The sequence below is a fragment of the Ceratotherium simum genome, chromosome 1 (genome assembly GCF_057802395.1).
Source record: "Ceratotherium simum simum isolate JZ-2026a chromosome 1, ASM5780239v1, whole genome shotgun sequence".
Lineage (NCBI taxonomy): Eukaryota > Metazoa > Chordata > Mammalia > Perissodactyla > Rhinocerotidae > Ceratotherium > Ceratotherium simum.
The window spans coordinates 105,551,886-105,575,878 of record NC_141900.1 but is presented as its reverse complement, the minus strand read 5'-3'; the positions used below and the strand labels follow the sequence as shown (position 1 = coordinate 105,575,878).

Here is a 23,993-nt window from a genome sequence, read left to right as displayed (position 1 = left end):
TAACCCAAGTATGGACAAAAAGGCCCGCTTGCTCAGTAAATGTTTTGTTAACAGTTAAAAAAAAAATACACATGTACATGTTGCTAGTTTTACCCAAGAAAAACAAATTAAAGTTTCTGAGAGAGAAGAAAACAAAATGCCCAGCTCTCTCCCGGTCGCCCAGGAGACGGGATCCCACGTCACCTGACGGCGCCCCGCACGCCCTACTGCGCATGCCCGCCACCGCCCCGGCCGAGGGTGGGTGCAGTGCGCATGCTCGCGCCCGGGTCAGCGGGTCAGCGCGTCTGACTGGCTGCGGGGCCGCCCCCCCCGCGGTTAATGGCGCTGATGGCGGGAAAGTTGAGTTCCTGGTGCGCCGAGCCGCCGGGAACATGTGTAGTGCCTTCCACAGGGCTGAGTCTGGGACGGAGGTGAGAGCCGCGGGGGTGGGACCGAGGGAGGTGAGGGAGCCGGGAGGCCGGGAGGCCGGGGCGCCCCGGGCTGGGGAAGACGCGCCGCGCCTGGACGCCGGCCCCGGGAGCCCCTCACCCCCACCCGTGCGCCGGGAGCCGCGCCCGGGACCCGGGGTCCTCCGAGGAGGCGGAGAAGGTCGTTCCCGTAGCCGCGAGGACTTGCTGCGAGCACAGGCGGGGGCGGAACGCGAGCTCTCTGCGCGCTGGGATCGTGGTCCAGCCTGTCACAGTTGACTGCGGTAGAGAGGGGGACCTGTGCCAGAGAAGCTAGGAAGAGGGAGGGCTCGCCGGGGAGCGTTGACAGACGCTTGTCCAGGACAGGTGGTATTTGAGTAGGTTGCCTCACCTTGTCCCTCTAGTCCACACGTCTCTGCTGACGGCACCAAGCCCTCTCTATCCCAGTTCACATTTCCAGCCTAAGTACCTCCAGAGCCACGCAGACCGTTTGATGTCCTGCAAGAATTTATTCGGGAATTGAACCAACAAGTATCAAGCACTTACTGTGTGTCAACCACTGGTTAAGGAATAGAAGTAAGAAACAAAAGAAACAACTTCTGCCCTTACAGAAGGAGTAAGGGATTACAGTAGGGTGTGTAATAAAGCATGCTATCCAATACAGGGGCAGGAATCGTGGAAGACTAGCTGGGAGGAGATGATGACCAGCTTAAGTTTTAAGGGCCATTTGCAGGTGGTTTGGCCCGGAGGGGATGACACTCAAGGCAGAGAGCCGTAGCAAATACATGCGGTCTGCGTTTAGGGGCAGCGTGGCTTATTTAGGGGAACTCCAAGAAGTTCTGTATAGTTGGAACAAAGCTAGTGAGGGAGAACAGTGTTGAGAAGTAAGCCCTGAGAAATAGGCAGAGGTGGATTATGAAGGATCGTTTATGCAGGTGAGGAGAGAAGCAATGCTCCAGGAGTCAGCCAACTTTTTCTGTAAAGATGCAGATAGTCAATATTGAGGCTCTGCAGGCCATTCCGTCTCTGTTGCAACTCGTACTCAACTGCACTCTAGTGTGAAGGCAGCCATAGAAATGTACACAAATGAGCGTGGCTGTGTTTCAGTAAAACTTTTATTTTTTAAACTTTTGGATTTGGCCTGCTGGCCATAGTTTGCCAACCCCTGCTCCTTAAGTGTAGAGCCACAGCTTGGTACAAGAACTCCAGTTACAACATTACTTATTTAAATGATCATTTGAAACCCAGCGTAAACGTGGATGACTTTTGCAGTCAGAACAAGCCTAGCCTCCAAAAAATGGGATCCCAGCACAGTCAAATGGAACAAAGAATTTAGCATCATCCTCTGCCTGCCATGTCTGTCGGGAGATCCTAAACCGGACTGCCTCGCTCAGATTACTTCAGAGTAGTGGGGTGGAGGTGAGAATAGGGAGCTGGGCAACTGGTGCTTCTTTATTCTTTTCCTTTTTGTTAACAAAACCAGCTAAGCCAGCCTCTTTTCCCTTAAGTGCTGGGCACTGTATGGCCATTGCTTAATTTGTTTGGATGCTGTTTTCTTTCTTTGCACATTAGTTTACTTGATGGATTCTACTTGGAGGCATTGTGTTGAGGAAGATACCTGAAGTGACGAGCTATCCCAAGAAACTGAAATAAGCTACTTTAACATTTTAATTCTCTAGAATTACCACCATATAAAATAGCTAACCTTTCCCACGTCTTGTGAATAGTAAGGAAAAGACATTTTATACAGGGTCTTCCAAGAAAACAAAGTTGCAAAGAATATTTCCTTTTTAACAGGTTCTAGGGATGCAGTTTGTGGTAGGCCAGAGAGCAAGTGGAAAACTTATATCATAAGCTCTCGATTTAAAGAAGACAAGCATTTGAATACACTTTACCACAGAATAATCTGTTTTTTACCTTGGTTTTACACAGTAGCAATGGCATTTTTACTTTTGTATCCCTCTGAGTATTAGAAAAAATTCACAGTGATTTTGGCAGTATTTTGGTGTCATCCACCAAATGGCTTCATTTGCGCATAGTTGTTAAATAGTATATTTTACATTTTCTCAAAAATGCTGATATGCCTTGAGTTTTACAACAACTGATGGATAAAAAATTGGAAGTGTCCAGTTTGGGTTGCCATATACAACATACTGTTTGCTTTTTTTAATTAACTAGTCCTATTATATTTATTATTAAAGTAGTACATGTTCATGACGGAAATTCCAGTAGTACCGAAGTGAAAAGTAGGAAACTTATCCCCCTCGATTATCATTTCCCAAGGAGAATTTTTTTATACGTTCTTCCAGAAATTTTCTAATGTCGTAATTTTGGATGCTGAGATGGAGAATACTGGACGAGAAGTTCAGAGACCTTGGTTCTGCCAAGAACAAACTTTGTGACTTTGGATAAGTTATCACTGGGCTTCTGCCTGTGTAAAATGAGGGTGGTAGACTATGGTTTCTCAGTTCCCTTTCAGCCCTGCCTCTAGGAGGGGGCTTCTTAGAGACTCCTTTCACTAAGCACAGGTAGTCTCTGCATAGTAAACACGTGATAAATATTTATAGATGATAATGACTGGTTTTCTTTTCTTAGAAACAAAAGGTACAGAGTGGCCTTTTTGCCAGAGGCAAATATTAAATAGGACAAATATTTAATATTTATTAAATGATAATATTTTGGTTTTATGTAATCATAGACTTTTAGAATAACGCTTATCCCCTTCCATCTTTGCTTCTCCTCTTAGCCAGAATAGAAGCAGAGCTCCATTATTAGCATTACTGCATTATAAATACCATCAACTTCCCTGCCTCTTTACACCTCTGACCTACTTTCCTTACCATGGTTAAGCCAGCTGTCTGCTTTTGCTGTGTCTCTACCCACTCAGCTGAATATTACTAGAGAAAATCACAACTAGGCTGACTGATTTCATTTTAAATTTATAACCATCAACCTCAAATGGACTCCCAGGCCAACAAGATCTCCCTAGTAATTTGTTCCCTTTTTCACTACAAAACATCTGTCATCAAATCCAGCCTTACTCCTGAATTCCATACACGTTTGTTCCATTATCTTCCTTTTTTTTTTTTTTGTGAGGAAGACCAGCCCTGAGCTAACATCCAATGCCAATCCTCCTCTTTTTTGCTGAGGAAGATGGGCGCTGGGCTAACATCCGTGCCCATCTTCCTCTGCTTTATATGGGACGCCGGCACAGCATGGCTTAACAAGCGGTGCATCTGTGTGCGCCCGGGATCTGAACCGGTGAACCCCAGGCCCCTACAGTGGAGTGCGTGCACTTAGTCACTTGCGCCACCTGGCCGGCCCCACCATTATCTTCTTGACATATCCACATGGATGTTTAGTAGGCATTCCAAACTTAACACGTTCATCTTTGAGTGAATTCCGGATCCACGGGGCCAGCCCCGTGGCTTAGCGGTTGAGTGCACACGCTCCGCTGCTGGCGGCCCGGGTTCGAATCCCAGGCGCACACCGACGCACCGCTTCTCTGGCCATGCTGAGGCCACGTCCCACATACAGCTTCTCCAGCCATACTGAGGCCACGTCCCACATACAGCAACTAGAAGGATGTGCAGCTATGACATACAACTGTCTACTAGGGCTTTGGGGGGGGGAATAAATAAATCTTTAAAAAAAAAATTTGGCAAAATGTTAGCAATAGATGAATTAGGTAAAGGTATACTGGTGTTCACTTATTCTTTTTTTTTCTTAATTTATCGCATTTTATTTATCCATTCATCAGTTGGTGAACATTTGGATTGTTTCCTCCAGTATATTGCTTTTTAAAAAGATTTTTTTTATTATTTTATTGAGGTCCTGTTGGCTTATAACCTTGTGTAAATTTCAGGTGTACATTATTAAATTTCAGTTTCCATATAGACTGCATCGTGTTCTCCACCAATAGTCTAGTTTTTATCTGTCATGGTACATATGTGCCCTTTTCCCCCTTTTGCCCTCCCTCTACTGCCTTCTCCTCTGGTAACCACTAATCTGTTCTCCTTATCTGTTTATCTTCCACATATGAGTGAAATCATGCAGTATTTGTCTTTCTCATTCTAACTTACTTTACTTAGCATAATACCCCCAGGGTCCATCCATGTTGTAAATGGGACAATTTTGTCTTTTTTATGGCTGAGTAGTATTCCATTGTATGTATATGCCACATCCTCTTTATCCATTCATCTGTTGATGGGCACTTGGGTTGCTTCCACATCTTGGCTATTGTGAATAATGCTGTAATGAACATAGGGGTACATAAATATTTTTGAATTGTTGATTTCATGTTCTTTGGATAAATACCCAGTAGTGGGATAGCTGGGTCATATGGTATTTTTTGAGGAATCGCCATTTAATTTTTTGAGGAATCTCCATACTCTTCTCCATAGTGGCTGCACCAGTTTGCATTCCCACCAGCACTGTATGAGAATTCCCTTTTCTCCACATCCTCTCCAACATTTGTTAATTCTTGCCTTGTTTTTTTTTCTCGTGTAGATCAGCCCTGAGCTAACATCCATGCCAATCCTCTTTTTGCTGAGGAAGGCCAGCCCTGAGCTAACATCTATTGCCAATCCTCCTCCATTTTTTTCCCCTTTTTCTCCCCAAAGCCCCAGTAGATAGTTGTATATCATAGTTGCACATCCTTCTAGTTGCTGTATGTGGGACGCCGCCTCAACGTGGCTGGAGAAGCGGTGCGTTGGTGTGTGCCCGGGATCTGAACCTGGGCGGCCAGTAGCACAGTGCGCACACTTACCCGCTAAGCCACAGGCCGGCCCCTTGCCTTGTTAATTATGGCCATTCTAACAGGAGTAAGGTGATATCTCATTGTAGTTTTGATTTGCATTTCCCTAGTAACTAGTGATGTTGAACATCTTTTCATGTGCCTGTTGGCCATCTGTATATCTTTGAAAATATTTCCGTTCAGATCCTCTGCCCATTTTTTGATTGGGTTGTTCACTTTTTTGTTGTTGAGTTGTATGAGTTCTTTTTATATTTTGGAAATTAACCCCTTGTTGGATATATGATTTGCAAATATTTTCTCCCAGTTGGTGAGTTGTCACTATTCTTAAAGTTTCTCTGTAGGTTTGAAATTTTTCAAAATTAAAATATTGGGGAAAACTTTAATATACCCAAACTGAAGTCTTGATTTACCACCACACACACACACCCCCCACCAACCTGCTTCCTCCCAGGTCTTCCCTATCTTGTTAAATGGTGACTTCGTTTTACTTGTTCCAAGGCAGAAACCTTGGAATCATTCTTCAATCCTCTTTTTCTCTATCAACCCACATTCAGTGCATTAGCAAATTGTGTCTGCTGTGCCTTCAGTATATATCATGACTTTGACCACGTCCATTGTCTTGACTGCAGTCATTCCTCTTCCTTGTCACCATCGCCTCCTTTATTGCAGTCACCTCCTAACTGACCTCTGCTTCCACCCTTCCACACTTACTTACCCTAGTGTATTTTCCACATAGTATCCAGGGTGATCCATTTACAGCATAAGGAGACTCTACTGCTCAAAGCTTTCCAGAGGCTCTTGTATCATTTATAATAAAATCCAGAATCCTTATTTCCTACAGTGATGCGTGATTTGCAATTCTACATGATTTGCCCTTCAGCCCCACCCGTAATCTCTGATCTCCTGTCTCTCTGATCTCCCCTACCGCTGTCCCTCACTTAGTCCTCTTCAGCCTCCCAGCCTCTGTACCTCCTGTTCACTCTGCCGAGATTGCTGCGCCCTCAGAAATTCACAGGGCTCACTTCCTCACTTGCTTCAGGTTTCTGCTCACACGTCAACCTAGAAGAGCAGCTTTTCCTGATCATCCAGTATAAGGCGGTCCTTTCTACTGTTAATTTATCCTTTAGTCTGTTTATTCTTTTTCTTTTTTTTTTTTTTTTTTTAAGATTTTATTTATTTTATTTTTTCCCCCCAAAGCCCCAGCAGATAGTTGCATGTCATAGCTGCACATCCTTCTAGTTGCTGTATGTGGGACTCGGCCTCAGGATGGACGGAGAAGTGGTGCCTCGATGCGCACCCGGGATCCGAACCCGGGCCACCAGCATTGCAGCGCGCGCACTTAACCACCAAGCCACAGGGCCGGCCCTGTTTATTCTTTTTCTTAACACTTCTCGCCACTGGCATTTTATATTGTGTTTATGTTGTCTTCCTCCCCACCTCCCACCCCTGCCATTTAAGGGTCAGGAGAGCAGACTTGGTTGTCTTTTGGGTTTACTGCTTTAGTCCCAGTGTCTAGAACCATATTTAGCGCACAGTGGGCACTCAATAATTGTTTGTTCAGTGGATGAATTTCACGCCTTCCTTCTCTTTTTATTCTCCCCTCTTTCTATCTTATATATTGTTGAGAAAACAAGAAATTTGACAGGATCTCCCCTATTTTTTCCTGTTGTCTTTCTGGTATGATTTCTGGTTTGTTTCCATTATTGTCAGGGAACACACTCTATGATTTCAGTTCTTTTAAATGTGTTGAGGTTTGTTTTATGGCCCAGGATGTGATCTGTCGTGATGAATGTTCCACGGGCACAGTAAAAAATATATATATTCTGCTATTGTTGGGTGGAATGTTCTATATGTGTGAATTAGATCCTATTGGTTGTGTTGTTCACATCTTCTATATCCTTGATGATTTTCTGTCTAGTATATCAATTGCTGAGAGGTGGGTGTTGAAGTCCCAGCCATGATTGTGGATTTGTCTGTTTCTCCTTTCAGCTGAATGAGTTTTGCTTCATGTATTTTGAGGCTCTGTTTGATGTGTACACATTTAGAATCAGATGTCTTCCTGGTGGATTGATCCCCTTATCATTATGTAATGTCCCTCTTTGTCTCTAGTAATTTTCTTTGCTCTGAAGTCTACTTTAATTGGATAGTAATATAGCAACACCTGCTTTTGCATCGTCTATATTGATAATAATATATATACTGATTTTCTCTGAATTCCCTCCTGTAAAATAAAATAAATATTTTTGCTTCTAGGAAAGGGCAACTTATTGTGATGTAGATTCCATCCATCCCATTCTTCTTCCTCAAGGACGTCACTCCTGCAGATATTCACACTCCTATGGTCATTTTTCTCTGTTTTGTACATCTTCAATCTTCTTTTCTACCAATCATTTCCCTCAGTATCCTAACATAAAACAATAAAAACAAAACAAACAAAAAACCTCCCTAGACGTCAAACTGCAAACCAGCCCCGTTCCCTTACTCCTTAGCAGAGCAGAGTTGTTTGTACACTCTGCCTGTCCTTCCTTGTCTCCCATTCACTCTTTAGCCCACTGTAATCTGGCTTCTGTCTCCACCGTTCCACTAAAAGTGCTCTTGTCAAGGTTATCAGTGAACTTGATGTTGCCAAAGGCTCATTTCCAAGTGCTCCTTCTACTAGACTGAAGTCTAGGAACACGGCAGAACGTGCACTTCCTGCAGGAAGGCTGTCAGGAGAGAGGAAGGGGCTAATCGGTGCGTGTCTAGTTCCTGCTCGTAAAAGAACCCATTAGAAAAATCTCTCCTTCCCTGGAGAAGAGAGAATGAGAGGATGGCAGAAGACACCGGAAGTGTTTCTCCAGCGGAGTTCCTCACACACAAGGGGAGGATGTGCGTTCCGCCAACATTAAGCTCCTGCACTTTTTTTTTTAAAGATTTTATTTATTTATTTTTCCCCCAAAGCCCCAGTAGATAGTTGTATGTCATAGTTGCACATCCTTCCAGCTGCTGCACGTGGGACGCGGCCTCAGCATGGCCGGAGAAGCAGTGCGTCGGTGCTCGCCCGGGATCCAAACCCGGGCCGCCAGCAGCGGAGGGCGAGCACTCAACCGCTAAGCCATGGGGCCGGCCCTGCTCCTGCACTTTTGATTCCGTGCTTTACTGTCTCTTTCTGGGATCTTGCGTATAGTCGATTTTTCTGTCTAAATGAAATTTTGAAGCACAGCCTGATATAACTTCCTAATGAAATCTTAAGTATGCATTTAATGGAATTACTAATTTGTTGGATGTCATAAATTTAAAATTTAGTCCTTACAAATTCTGCTAGAAATTAATGCTGCTTAAATAGTCAGGTATGTATAGTAATTTTTGCTTGACTTTTTATATATTTATCTGTTTTTCCTTTTCCTCTTATAGGATGATTGCTTTGAAAAATATTAATTATAAAATCAGCAGCTCTTCAGGGAATTTACCTAGAAACAATGGAATTTAACGATATAATATTTGAGTAACAGTTGTCTTTTCCATATAATTTAGACAAAAGCTTTATTGAAGAGCCAGGCCTCGTACTCTGCCCTGGAGGGCTATTGAATTTTCAAAGTGGCAGAGAAGCCTAATTTCACATGCCAAAAAGAATTAGTCCTCCAACTTAAGGGACTACCACGATAAGGGCCAAATTTTGCGTTAATCGCGTGCAAGTTAACAGAGCTGCTGCTTTTCCTTGCCTTCCTGCTCATTCCAGCACCTCTCTTACTTTCCCTCTGTTATAGTTACACGCACATTTTTTGCCTGAAATGAATTTTCTATGTATATCAGCAGTAAAACTACTAAGAATTGTATTCAATTTGTAGGTGGAAATCCAGGCCTGTTACAGGGCAGGGGTGGGAATATTTAGTTTAGAATGTTTGCTTCTTTAGGGAGCCTTTTATACTTAGAGGTTTGAAACCTTGCTGCTGGGTCCATCTGTAAACAGATTTGATCATAGAAGGTTGAGGAAATCAGCTTTTATCCAAATGAGTCGTAGATACACGTTTGCTTTAACGTCATTCATTTCTGGTTACTTTGATTTTTAAGCACTCCTTCCTGCTCTAGTGTAAACTTTTCCATATCTAAATGATGTTTAAAAACATCTGTATGATATGTATTCTACTTAACAGGCATTGAAGTATATGACTGCCTCTAAAATGGACTTTTGTTAGTGAGTATTAAGCACTTTGATGATAGGGGCCAGCCTGGTGGCGCAGGCGGTTAAGTGTGTGCGCTCCGCTTCGGAGGCCCCAGGTTCACAGGTTCAGATCCCAGGCGCGTGTGCACCAACGCTCCCCTTGTCAAGCCATGCTGTGGCGGCATCCCATATAAAGTGGAGGAAGATGGGCATGGATGTTAGCTCAGGGCCAATCTTTGTCAGCAAAACAAACAAAAGAAACAAAAAAGAAAGAGGAGGATTGGTATTGGATGTTAGCTCAGGGCTGATCTTCCTCACACGCACACACGGGAAAAAGAACTTTGATGATAGCCATAAGAATACTCATGGACTTTTGTTTAGTAGAAGTTTGTATACATTGTCCAAACATGAAAATCTAAATAGTTTGAGGTTCTTTATACTCTCCTTCCTTCCCCCAATTCTACCTACCTATGCTGTTTGTCTTCACTTTAACAGACAGCTACTAAGTTTCTGCCAAATGTGAACATTTTGGAATTGGTGGCGGGCCAAGATAGATCCCTTTCCTTTTAAGCGTGAACATCTAGATGAGGGAGACAGGCTGGTAATGTGTTCTTAAGGATAGTAATAGCTTAATGAAAGGAAGTGGTCTTGAAGAATATGTAGAATTTTTGTTCGTTCAATAGTCTAGGCCTGGGGCCAGCCCCGTGGCTTAGCGGTTAAGTGCACGCGCTCCACTGCTGGCGGCCTGGGTTTGGATCCTGGGTGCGCAGTGACGCACCGCTTCTCCGGCCATGCTGAGGCCGTGTCCCACGTACAGCAAGTAGAAGGATGTGCAGCTATGACATACAACTATCTACTGGGGCTTTTGGGGAAAAAAAAATAAATAAAATTAAAAAAATATATAGTCTAGGCCTTAGGGAATTTAATTGAGAGAATAGAGAAAGGACATTCCAGGTAGGAAGAAGAAAAGCATCTATCAGTGGACATTCTGTATGTACCTGAAAGAACTACGTGCTAAATCTCTAATTCAAAATTAAATGTGCCTCTCTAACAGATCAGAATTGACCATCTCCATTTTATGCCTTCTCAGCACCCCATGTGTTTCTGTTATAGCACTTACAATGCTTCACTGCACTTTTTAAACCTTTTGACTCTCCCCCATTAAATTCTTTGAGGACAGGAACTTTGTCTGCTACATCTATATGTCCTTAGCACCTCACTCAGTTCCTGGAACACACTTAACTTGCCTGGAATGTTTACCAGCAAACATGTGTGTGAGTATTATCCTTTTTTAGACTGTATACTTGCTCCAGTAATGACGCTGCTATTGGAAACATTTGGGGCTGCTTGTTGGTGTTAGAGGGACTACTAAAAGATGGTTAGAAGAGGCCAGAGAATTGCCTAAACAGGACCTAGACAGACCAATAGTAGGTACATTTGTCCTTGTACTCAAATCTTATCAGATTCAGTGATACTGAAGTAGTCTTTTGTGATACTCTAGTAGTCTTTTCATCTTAAAAAAATAGAATGGTAATAATCAGACTTAATGTGACAATTAAAAGAAATTTATAAATTATGTAGTGCTGATACCACATTAAGCACAAATAGTAGCTATTATTAGATAACTGTTTTTATGATAATAAAACCTAGCATGTACCAATTTACAAACCAAATGCCAAATCTATTAATTTATAATATTAGTGAAGCTGTCACATAGACTAAAATTGTGTTGTCCTCTGTGTCTTCTTTCCCAGTTAGGAAATTTGGCCTCAGAAAGGTTGCTCAGAGAATCAAGAGAAATAGTTGAATTATCTTAATGGTTACCATCACCATGCTCTGATTGCCTGATGTGTTAGTCTGCCCTAAAAGGATTGAACTGTCGCATCAGGCAGAACTTATTTGGGTTCCCTTTACCCTGGACACTTAACAGACTCTTCTTTGCCCTTCTGAAACTCCAGATTGACTATTCCTTGCTTCTTTCAACTGATTCCTCAAATCTGGAAACATCATTTATTTTAATTTCTATAACAGTCTGTCAGGTTTGTCAGATTTTTAGGGTATTTTCTGCTTAGGTGTGGAAGATATCTTGTCCCATAAAGTGACTTCTATAAGATGTTGATATTATCCATTATTTGTAAGGTTAAATCTAAGGGTTGATCTATTTCCAAGTTCTGGACGGTACTTTCACTCCTGTATTCAGTACACTCTGCTTTTGGCCTTACAAAACGTTATTTTGAATATTCTCAATGGTGGAAAGTTTTCATCCTTTGAAAATGAATTTGATTTTTTTTTTCCCCCAAAGCCCAAGTAGATAGTTGTATGTCATAGCTGCACATCCTTCTAGTTGCTGTATGTGGGACGCAGCCTCAGCATGGCTGGAGAAGCGATGCATCGGTGCGCGCCCGGGATCCAAACCCGGGCCGCCAGCAGCGGAGCGCGCGCACTTAACCGCTAAGCAGTGGTGCCGGCCCTGAATTTGATTTTTTAAAAAGAGTGGAAAGTCAGATGCATATCGGCCAAGTCAGCCAGTTTGGTAAGAGGAGTAATACCATCTTTGTCCAAGAGTCATGTCAATAAAATCATAACACTTTTTTTTTTTTTTTTTAATTTATTTTCCCCCCAAAGCCCTAGTAGATAGTTGTATGTCATAGCTGCACAGCCTTCTAGTTGATGTATGTGGGACGCGGCCTCAGCATGGCCGGAGAAGCGGTGCATTGGTGTGCGCCCGGGATCCGAACCCGGGCCGTCAGCAGTGGAGCGCGCACACTTTACCGCTAAGCCATGGGGCCGGCCCTCATAACACTTCTTGAATACTATCTTCTTACAAGGAGGTCTCAGGGGGAGGGTTCTAAAATGTTTTGAGCAATGACAGTAAGAGTAAACAACTGGAGTAACTTCCCGAGTTAAGCATTCTGGTGAGGATGTCAGTCATTTGTATACAAGCTTTTTAAAACATTTTATAGTCATTTTACATGTTCCATCTTGTTTACGAAAGTGTCTCTGTCTTCTCCTTTAAGGTGGACTTTCAATCTTCTAACTCAGTAGTTCTCATTCTTTTTGGTCTTAGGACTGCATTACACATTTAAAATTATTGAGGATTCCAAAGAGCTTTTTTTTTCAATTGAGGTATAATTGATGTTAGTTTCAGGTATGCAGCATAATGATTCAATATTTGTATATATTGTAAAATGATTACCACAATAAGTCCAATTAACATCCCAAAGTGCTTTTGTTTATGTGGGATATATCTGTCAGTGAAACTGAGAAATTTAAAATTTAAAATATTTACATTCATGTACAAGTGACAGTAATAAACCTATTGAATATTATCACAAATATTCTTTTGAAAAATAGCTATATTTTCCTAAACAAAAAATGCAGTGAGGAGTGACATTGTTTACATATTTGCAAATCTCTTTCATGTCTGGCTGAATAGAAGTTAACTGGGTTCTCATCTCTTCTTCTGTATCCAGTCTCTTACTGTATATTGTTCTGGTTAAAGTATATGAAGAATATCTGGCCTCTTAGAGATACATAGTTGGAAAAGGAAGGATTATTTTAAGATCTTTTCAGATGATTGTGGATAGTCTTCTTTGATACTATACCAAAACTTGACAAGCAGTAGTTTTTCTTTTTTTTTTTTTTTTATTTATTTATTTTTTGCCCCCAAAGCCCCAGTAGATAGTTGTATGTCACAGCTGCACACCCTTCTAATTGCTGTATGTGGGACTCGGCCTCAGGATGGACAGAGAAGTGGTGCCTCGATGCGCACCCGGGATCCGAACCCGGGCCGCCAGCATCGCAGCGCGCGCACTTAACCACCAAGCCACAGGGCCGGCCAGCAGTAGTTTTTCTTAAAAGTTAATTGCAACGTAGAATATAGAATTATTATTATTATTATTTTTTTTTTTACATCCAATAAATTTATTTTCCGTAAAAGCTGTTTGATAGAAATGTTAAGGCATGTACAGATGACTAATACATTAAAATTAGCAAGTAATGACCTCATCTTGTGGAGTATTTTAACTTTTACACTGCACATTTGTTCTTTTTTTTTTTTTTTAATTTTTTGTTTATTGCAGTAACATTGGTTTATAACATTGTAAAAATTTCAGGTGTACATCATTGTACTTCTATTTCTTTTTTTTTTTTTTTTTTAAAGATTTTATTTATTTATTTTTTCCCCCCAAAGCCCCAGTAGATTGTTGTACGTCATAGTTGCACATCCTTCTAGTTGCTGTATGTGGGACGCGGCCTCAGCATGGCCGGAGAAGCGGTGCGTTGGTGCGCGCCCGGGATCCGAACCCAGGCCGCCAGCAGCGGAGCGCGCGCACTTAACCGTTAAGCCACGGGGCCGGCCCATGTACTTCTATTTCTGCATAGATTACATCATGTTCACCACCAAAATACTAATTACAACCCATCACCACACACATGTACCAAATTATCCCTTTCATCCTCCTCCCTCCCCCCTTCCCCTCTGGTAACCACCAATCCAATCTCTGTCCCTATGTGTTTGTTTATTGTTGTTATTATCTACTACTTAATGAAGGAAATCATGCGGTATTTGACCTCCTCTCTCTGACTTATTTTACTTTGCATTATATCCTCAATGTCCATCCATGATGTCACAAATGGCTGGATTTCATCGTTTCTTATGGCTGAGTAGTATTCCATTGTGTATATATACCACAGCTTCCTTATCCATTCGTCCCTTGATGGGCACTTAGGTTGCTTCCAAGTCTTGGCTATTGTGAATAACGCTGCAATGAACACATGGGTGCATGTACCTTTACAAATTGGTGTTTTCAAGTTCTTTGGATAAATACCCAGCAGTGGGATGGCTGGATCATATGGTAGTTCTATCCTTGATTTTTTGAGGAATCTCCATACTGTTTTCCATAGTGGCTGCACCAGTTTGCCCTCCCACCAGCAGTGTATGAGAGTTCCCTTCTCTCCACATCCTCTCCAACACATGTTGTTTCCTGTCTTGTTAATTATAGCCATTCTGACGGGCGTGAGGTGATATCTCATTGTAGTTTTTATTTGCATTTCCCTGATAGTTAATGATTTTGAACATCTTTTCATGTGTCTGTTGGCCATCTGTATATCTTCTTTGGAGAAATGTCTGTTCAGGTTCTTTGCCCGTTTTTTAATTGGGTTGGTAGTTTTTTTGTTGTTGAGATGCATGAGTTCTTTATATATTTTGGAGATTAAGCCCTTATCAGATGTATGGTTTGCAAATATCTTCTCCCAATTGTTAGGTTGTCTTTTCGTTTTGTTGATGGTTTCCTTTGCTGTGCAGAAGAATATAGAATTATATCAACGCACTTTTCAGACATTAAAACCCATTGATCTGTCTTACACTTAGAGTGAATCTTTTACCCAGGAATGATTTAACATCATGCATTGGTCATTTGGAAATATTGGTCCACTGAGTTATGCAGATCTTACAAGTATTGACGTGTTTCCTTATATAATTATCCCCCCAAAATCACATTCATTAAAATCCCCAGTGACTTCGCCAAAAAGGACCTTAAGTATTGGGAAGCTATCAAGCTCACAGTGGTGGAAAAAAGTTTTCCAAAATTCACATATTATCATTGGCAACAAATACTGTCAGTTATTTTCCTTGAAGTGACAGGCTCACTTTCTTCGTTTTCAATAAAATGTTTGCCAAATACCAAAGTCTGTATAGTCATAGTTTGTCTATCAGTAGTTCTTTCAAATAAAAGGATATTCCATGAAAACAGCATCCAACTCAGATGATCACACAAGTGCTTTTCCTAGAGAAAACCCTTTGTACTTCAGTTTGGCACAGAAGTGCTTTATCTGTATGTGAAGTTAGGGGGAAGTCCCCAAGACTGCCTTCACTCTGTCACCAACTGGAGAGTTCCCCAAGACCACCTTCAGGTGTAATAATTCGCTAGGACTCACAGAACTCGCTGAAAGCTGTTATATTCATGCTTATGGTTTACTATGATGAAAGGATGCAGATTAAAATCATCCAAGGGAAGAGATGTAATGGGGCGAAGTCCAGGAGAATTCCAGATGCAGAGCCTCCGGCTGTCCTCTCCCAGTGCGACTGTGGACAGTGCTAACTTCTCCCTCCCAGCAACAGTGTGTGACGTATGCCCACCAGGGAAGCTCACTTGAACTTTGGTGTCTTTGGAGCTCTCATGTAGACATGGTCCCTGCCCAAACAGCTGACCTCAGTCTCCAGTGCCTCTGATACCAGATGTCAGCTTACCCAAAGCCCCCACCATAAGTCACATTGTTTGACTCTCTGGTGTGGCTTAGGACCCTCAGGTAAACAATGATACTTTTATCAGGCAGGATGTTCCAAGAGGTTTAGAGATTATCTCCCAGGAGACAGGGCAAAGGCAGCACTTCTCTTTGGTCAAGAGTGAATTCTTTCCTACTAGTATGCTTTTCATATCATCACAAAGAATATTTTAAAAAGCACTCAAGAGTCATAATTTAATAGAACTAATACTCTTTACTGCCTCATCAGAGACATTCTTATGTAAAAGTAGTTTTTCTTGTTTGGGTATGTTTTTCTGCCAGTGGTGAGGAATACCATGTGTAATAATACAGCTTGATGCCAATGTCCCGAGTGTGCTGGGTGCCAGCAGTTTTACCCGCTGTTGCACCCTCAGTGCAAGTGTCAACTTCGTGAAAAAGATGAGCAGTGTCTTAATATATATGAAAATAGTTTTGACGTCGGGTACGCCTTCAGAATCTCTGCTCTCTCCTCTTTCTTGTGTCATCAGCAGTCTGTACCTTGTTTTGTAGTAAAATCTCATCTCCTGGAGGACCTAGACTGCAGGTTCTTTGAGGGCAGGTTAATTGTCTTCCTCATCTTTGTAGTCTCTGTTTTACCTGTCGTAGTGCTTTGTAGATAATAGAAATTCAATAAATATTTGCTAAATTAATATATAGAACCTTTTCATCACTTCAGGAAATCTTTTCAAAACTTTTGCTTCGATAAAAAAAACACAAGGGGTGACTGCTTTTCTTCCCATTTCTGATATGCTTGTTTTTTCTTTTGTTGTGTAGAAGGGTCGTCAAATCTGTGCTGATTCCTTAGAAACTTGAGAGTCAGCTCTGATTACATTTCCCTCATTGACATTTAAATCACTCACCAACTTCTGCTTGCTGTCATCCTAACTGAGGTCTTGGTGCGGGCACTCCTCCTCCAGGTTAGTGTGCGATCCAGCCTTCGCTCCATTTCTGGTTATGCTCTCAATCCATTCCCTACTAGCCACCAGGATGAGCTGTTTGAAATGCCGGTAGTAATAGCTCATACTTAACCTAGTACTTACTCTCTGCTAAGCACTCTTAACATATCGAATCCTCAGCAGCCTTGTGAAGCAGATACTGTTAGTTATCTTCACCTTACTGATGAGAAACCTCAGGCCCAGAGAAGTGACCTGGCAGGTCTGGTTCTGGAGTCCCAACTATCTACTCTTAACCATTCCTGACTGCTTCTCACTGTGTAGCTTAAAACCCCTTGCTCTTGTCTACAAGCCAAGGAGCAAGCTCCTAAACATGGCAGCTAAGACCTTCTGTGATCTGACCTGTGCTTTTAGAACTTTATTATCTCCTGCCTGTTTCATGCTACAAGCTCTGGCAATTCAAATCTGCGTATAGTTTACCTACACATAGTGCTATTTATAACCTCTGTGCCTTGGCTGTGTTGTCCCATCTACCTGGTATGGCTGCCCCATTTACCCCCCAACAAATTCAGGTGGGAGTTCCTCAAGGAAGTTTTTCTCCACCTTTCTTTTTTGTCCCCTCCCCTCTACTAGATAAGGACAATATAATGGGCAGACAGATTAAAAGCTGATACCTGTATAACAAGTGTGATAAGTATAGTGAAAAAGATACTTATAACACATAAGGAAGGTAAATACTTTGCAATAGCAGTTTGGTCCTGTATCTCCAACTACACTATCAGTTCTTTTGAGGGCAGGGACTCATTTTATACCATCAGTATTTGGTACAAAAACAAAAAATTAAATAAATATTTTCTGAATAAATGAACACAATTTTCCTTCTAAATTGTATTTCCTATTTCATAATTTCCTCCAAATCCTCAAAATTATGAAAAGTCTTTTTTTATATACTTTTGGAAAATTGTATAAATGTAGATTTCTAGGATTTTATGTTTTTAGGTAATGATTTTTCCTTCTCTTTTTTTTTTTGTTTTACAAGCTCCTTGCCAGACTTGAAGGTAGAAGTTCCTTGAAAGACATAGAACCATATCTGTTTGCTGATGAAGATTCACCTGTGCTTGGTAAAAACAATCTCAAACCAAAATATAGTGTCATAAATTAAGTTATTTTTTGGGGCTGGCCCAGTGGCATAGTGGTTAAATTCACGCGCTCCGCTTCAGCAGCCCAGGGTTCACAGTTTCGGATCCTGGGCGCAGACCTATACTCTTACCAAGCCATGCTGTGGTGGCGTCCCACATATAGAGTGGAGGAAGATGGGCACAGCCCAGGGCCAATCTTCCTCAGCAAAAAGAAGAGGACTGGCAACAGATGTTAGCTCAGGGCTAATCTTCCTCACATACACACACAAAAAACCCACATGTTTGTTTATATACATACACATACCCCTAGCAAGAGGCTATGTAGGTTAAACTGTAAAATTAAAAACTGAGCAACAGATCCTGACAAAACACTTTTAAGCCTTCCTTATCTATGTCAGATGAGATGAAGTTTGGCTTATCTGTGGTAAATCTTCAGAATACACGTTGACCTCTCTTATCCCAACACACAATATTTGTGGGAGTCTTGTTGTTATAATTTCTTTTTTTTCTACAGAAGTTTGAGAATCACAGGAAAGTCCTTAGGTACCCTGTTCTGTTAATATTTCTATGGTAGGGAAAAGACATATCTACTTGTTCTATTAGCACTTCTACACTAGCAAAAACTTATCAAGAAGATAGTGTGGTTAGGTTGTTTTTTTCTTTTTTAATGTAACAACTTTATAGAGATATACTTCACCCATTTAGGTGTACAATTCAATGATTTTTAGTATTCACACAGTTACGCAAACATCGCCACAATCAATTTTAGAACATTTTCATCACCCCAAAAGCCATGCCTAGGGCCGACCCCGTGGCTTAGCGATTAAGTGCGCGTGCTCCACTACTGGCGGCCCGGGTTTGGGTCCCGGGCACGCACCGACATACCGCTTCTCCGGCCATGCTGAGGCCGCGTCCCACATACAGCAACTAGCAGGATGTGCAACTATGACATACAACTATCTACTGGGGCTTTGGGGAAAAAAAAAAGGAGGAGGATTGGCACTAGATGTTAGCTTGGAGCCGGTTTTCCTCAGCAAAAAGAGGAGGATTAGCATGGATGTTAGCTCAGGGCTGATCTTCCTCACAAAAAAAAAAAAAAAGCCATACCTATTAGTAATCATTCCCCATTTCCTCCCACGTCCCTCAGCCCTAGGCAACTGCTAATCTACTATCGGACTGTAGATTTGCTTTTTCTGGATATTTCATATAATTGGAATCATACAGTAAGTTGTGTTCTGTGACTGGCTTCTTTCACTTTGTATAATCTTTTCAAGGTTCATCATATTGTAGCATGCATCAGTAGTTCATTCCTTTTTATGGTTGAATAATATTCTGTTGTATGGGTACACCACATTTTGTTTATCCATTCATCAGTTGACAGACATTTGGGTTGTTTCTACTTTTTGGCTGTTATGAGTAACACTGCTATGATTATGTGTGTACAGGTTTTTCTGTGGATATATGTTTCCAGTTCTCTTGGGTAGTACCTACAAGGAGGACTGCTAGGTTTTATGGTAATTTTATGTTTAACCTTTTGTGGAACTGCCTGACTATTTTCCACACCAGCTGCACGTTTTACTTGCCACCAGCAGTGAAATGTATGATGGTTCCGATTTCCCCACAACCTGCAAACAAATGAGTATGAAGTGATTTCTCATTGTGGTTTGATTTACATTTCCCTTATTGCTAATGATGTTAAGCATCTTTGCGTGTGCTTATTGGCAATTTGTATAGGTAATTTGGAGAAATGTCAGATCTATTGCCCATTTTTAAAATTGGGCTGTCTTTTTATTATTGAGTTGTAAGAGTCCTTTATATAGTCTAGATACAGGTCCGTTATCAAATATATGATTTGCAAATACACATTCTGTGGGTTGTCTTTTCACTGTCTTGATGGTGTCCGTTGAAGTGCAAAGTTATTAATTTTTTTTTAATACAGGAGTTTATATGATTGTGACCCTGCCCCAATCCAAGGATAAGATGCACATGGGAAAGCGGACCCCAGGGTGCTAGGTCTCTGTGCCCAGAACCAAGCCCTCTCTTCACTTTGTTGTCCCCCTGCCCATCCCTCAGCCCTCACTGTCACCCACACTCACCAGCTGCAGTCCCCACAAAGTTATTGTTTTTGATGAAGTCCAATTTATCTTTGGTTGCTCATGCTTTTGGTATCATAGCTAAGAAGCCATTGCCTAATCCAAGGTCAAGAAGATTTACAGCTTTTTTTGTTGTTGTTATTGATTTCTATTTTCATTTTTTCTTTTTTGGCTGAGGAAGATTCATCCTAAGCTAACATCTGTTGCCAGTCTTCCTCTTTTTTTTTTTCTTTGCTTGACAAAGATTAGCCCTGAGCTAACATCTGTGCCAATCTTCCTCTGTTTGGTATGTGGTTCACCGCCACAGCATGGCTGATGAGTGGTGTAGGTCCATGCCCGGGATCCAAACCCACAAACCCGGGCTGCTGAAGCAGAGTGTGCTGAACTTAACCATTACACTACAGGGCCAGCCCTTGTTTTCATTCTTTTCTGATCAGAGAACATACTTCTGTGATTTCAGTCTTTTAAAATTTATTGAGACTTGTTTTATGGCCAAATATATGGTCTATCCTGGAGAGTGTCCATGTGCACTTGAGAAGAGTGTGTATTCTGCTATAGTTGGGGCAGTGTTTTATTTTTTTTTTATTTTATTTTTTTTTTAAAGATTTTATTTATTTTATTTTTCCCCCCAAAGCCCCAGTGGATAGTTGTGTGTCGTAGCTGCACATCCTTCTAGTTGCTGTATGTGGGACTCGGCCTCAGGATGAACGGAGAAGTGGTGCCTCGATGCGCACCCGGGATCCGAACCCGGGCCACCAGCATCGCAGTGCGCGCACTTAACCACCAAGCCACAGGGCCGGCCCTGGGGCAGTGTTTTATTGCTGTCTCTTAGTTCTAGTTGGTTTTCAGTGTCGTTCAGGTCTTCTGTTTCCTTGCTGATCTTCTGTCTAGTTGTTCTATCCACTATTGAAAGTGGAGTATTAAAGACTCCAACTGTTATTGTTGAATTGTCTGTTTCTCCTTTTAGTTCTGTTGGTTTTTCCTTCAGATGTTTTGGGGCTTCATGTATAGTTGGGCACAGATAAGTTTATTATTATTATTATATCTGATTGATGGATTGACTCATTATCATTATAAAGTGTCCTTTGTCACCTCACACCCATTAGGATGGCTACTATAAAAAAACCAGAAAATAAGTGTTGGTGAGGATGTGGAGAAATCAGAACCCTGTGCATGTTGGTGGGATTGTAAGATGGTGCAACCACTGTGGAAAGCAGTATGGAGGTTTCTCAAAAAGTTAAAAATAGAACTACCGTATGATCCAACAATTCAACTTCTGGGTATATATCTGAAAGAGTTGAAAGCAGGTTATTGAAGAGATATATGCACACCTATGTTCACAGCAGCACTACTCACAATAGCTAAGAGATGGAAGCAACCCAAATGTTCATCAACAGATGAATGGATACACAAAATGTGGTATATACGTACAATGGACTATTATTCGGTCTTAAAAAGGGAGGAAATCCTGTCACATGCTGCAAGATGGATGAACTTTGAGGACATGCGAAGTGAAATCCGCCAGTCACAAAAAGAAAAGTATTTGTGTGATTCCATTTATATGATGTATCTAAAGGAGTCAAATTCATAGAAACAGAAAGTAGAATGGTGGTTACCAGGGGCTGGGGAGAGCAGGGAAAAGGGCAGTTGTTGTTTAATGGGTACAGAGTTCAGTTTTGCAACATGAAAAAGTTCTAGAGATCTGTTTCACAACAATGTAAATATCTTTAACACTACTGAACTGTACACGTAAAAATGGTTAAGATGGTAAATTTTATGTTATATGTCCTTTACCACGATAATAAATAAAAAATGTCCTTCTTTGTCTCTAATAACAATTTTTGTCTGATAATAGTACAACCACTTCAGCTTTCTTTTGGTTACTGTTTGCAGAGTGTATCTTTTTCTGTCCTTTTTCCGTCAAGCTTTTTGTGACTTGGAATGTAAAGTGCGCCCAGTGTAGACAGCCTATAGTTGGATCATGTTTTTTTATTACATTCTGCCAATCTGCCTTTTGTTTAGACTGTTTAATCCATTTACAGTTAGTGAATTACCAATAAGACAGGATTTATGACTGCTGTTTTGCTGTCTGTTTTATATATGTCATGTCTTTTTTGTGTCTCTATGTCTCCTTTACTATCTTCTTTTGTGTTAAGTAGAAATTTTCTAGTATACCATTTTAATTTCTTGTCATTATTTTTGCTTTTTTTGTGTGTGTGTGAGGAAGATCAGCCCTGAGCTAACATCCATGCCAATCCTCCTCTCTTTGCTGAGGAAGACTGGCCCTGGGCTAACGTCTGTGCCCCATCTTCCTCCACTTTATGTGGGACACCGCCACAGCATGGCCTGACAAGTGGTGCGTCGGTGCGCGCCCGGAATCTGAACCCGGGCTGCCAGCAGCAGAGCACATGCACCCAACCACTACGCCACGGGGCCGGCCCTATTTTTACTTTATTTTTTATGATTTTTTTTCCTATTGGTTGTCCTGAGGATTACAATTAACATCTTAATTTATAACAATCTAGTTTGGATTAATACTATCTTAATTTCAATATTTTATGAAAATTTTGCTACTGTATATCTCCATTTTTCCCCTTTGTGCTTTTACAAATTACATATTTATACATAGTATGCCCATAAACACATTTAAAATTATTACTTAATTAAAATTATTACTTAATGCAGTTGTTTCTTAAATCAGATAAGGAAAAAAGTTACAAATATAAAACACATTTATACTGTCTCTTACATTTACCTATGTAGTTACATTTACCTGTTCTTTATTAATTCATTTCAATTCAAGTTGCTGTCTACTGTCCTTTCATTCAGCCTGAAGGACTCCCTTTAATATTTCTTATAGAGCAGAACTGTTAGCAAAAAAATTCTAAACTATCAATAAAAGACAAATTTTGATCAAACATGATAGACAAAAGATTGAACTTTCTTTTTTTTTATTATAATCTTGTGAGTGTGGTTTTTTTTTTTTAATGTTTATTTATTTATTTAGTGTGTGTGTGTGTGTGTGTGTGTGTGTGTGAGGAAGATCAGCCCTGAGCTAACTTCCATGCCAGTCTTCCTCTTTTTGCTGAGGAAAACTGGCCCTGGGCTAACATCTGTGCCCATCTTCCTCCACTTTATGTGGGACGCTGCCACAGCATGGCCTGACAAGCGATGTGTCACTGCACGCCCAGGATCCGAACCCAGGCCGCCAGTAGCAGAGCGCGTGCACTTAACTGCTACGCCATGGGGCCAGCCCCTGAACTTTCTGTTCTTTCTATCAGAAAGGATATTATTAAGTTGAACTTATGAAACTGACATTAAAACATGGGTTTGCAGCACTATTTGAATAGTACATTTATAGAATCTTGAAAAACACCATCATGTTCAGTTACTAACAAAGTTTACTTAAAACTATCATGGATCTTATAACAATAAAACTAGTTAGCTGAATACTCATTGGAGCAATAGCAGACATAAGACTGGGATTATAAGGGTTATTTATCAACAGCAGTTTATCAGAATTTTTTTGTGTGTGTGTGTGAGGAGATCAGCCCTGTGCTAACATCTGCCAATCCTCCTCTTTTTTTTTTTTTTTTTTTTTTGCTGAGGAAGACTGGCCCTGGGCTAACATCTGTGCCCATCTTCCTCCACTTTATATGGGACACCGCCACAGCATGGCCTGACAAGCGGTGCATTGGTGCATGCCCAGGATCCGAACCGGCGAACCATGGGCCGCCGCACTGGAGCGCACACACTTAACTGCTTGTGCCACCGGGCTGGCGCCTATCAGAAATTGTTATAGGGAAGCTCAAGTTGAAGCAGTAAGAGATTTAGGGGTTATAGGAGTCTCTAATGCTGTTGTAAACATACTTTTAATGCTTTTTTGGATACTAGTTATTCAGTACCATATACCAATTCATAGCCTCTTCAGTGCTATAGTGATACTCTTCTGCAAATTCAACTTATTTGTTTTACAATTAATAGCTTGGTACCAAGATGATGTATCTTTTGGCTTTTTTTTCTTTTCCTTATTTTGAAGGATCTTTGGATTCATAAACTTACTCTGACAATCTGTTACCCAAAACCCCTTGCAGCATCCTATTTGTGAGAGGAACTATCAAGGCCAGACCGTCCAGATTTTCTGATTTAATTTAATTTGTCAAGTGCCAAACTTTAGAGGTTTTTGTTGTTGTTGTTTTGTTGTTGTTTTACTACAAGTTGTCATACTCAGTACTTTGGACAAGGGTGCAATTTTTTGTAACAGCTCACAGAAACATAT

The 23,993-nt window shown here is 41.1% G+C and overlaps 1 protein-coding gene across 1 annotated transcript in view; it reads left to right on the top strand.

The window, feature by feature from the left end:
* Positions 1-293: 293 nt before the first annotated feature.
* XRCC2 (X-ray repair cross complementing 2) overlaps positions 294-23,993 on the top strand; it is a 31,926-nt gene continuing 8,226 nt past the window's right edge. The window contains exons 1-2 of the mRNA XM_004430590.3: positions 294-410; positions 17,522-17,603. Of these exons, the coding sequence (XP_004430647.1) occupies positions 372-410; positions 17,522-17,603 (121 nt within the window). The 5' untranslated portion in view covers positions 294-371. The remainder of the gene's footprint in view (positions 411-17,521; positions 17,604-23,993) is intronic.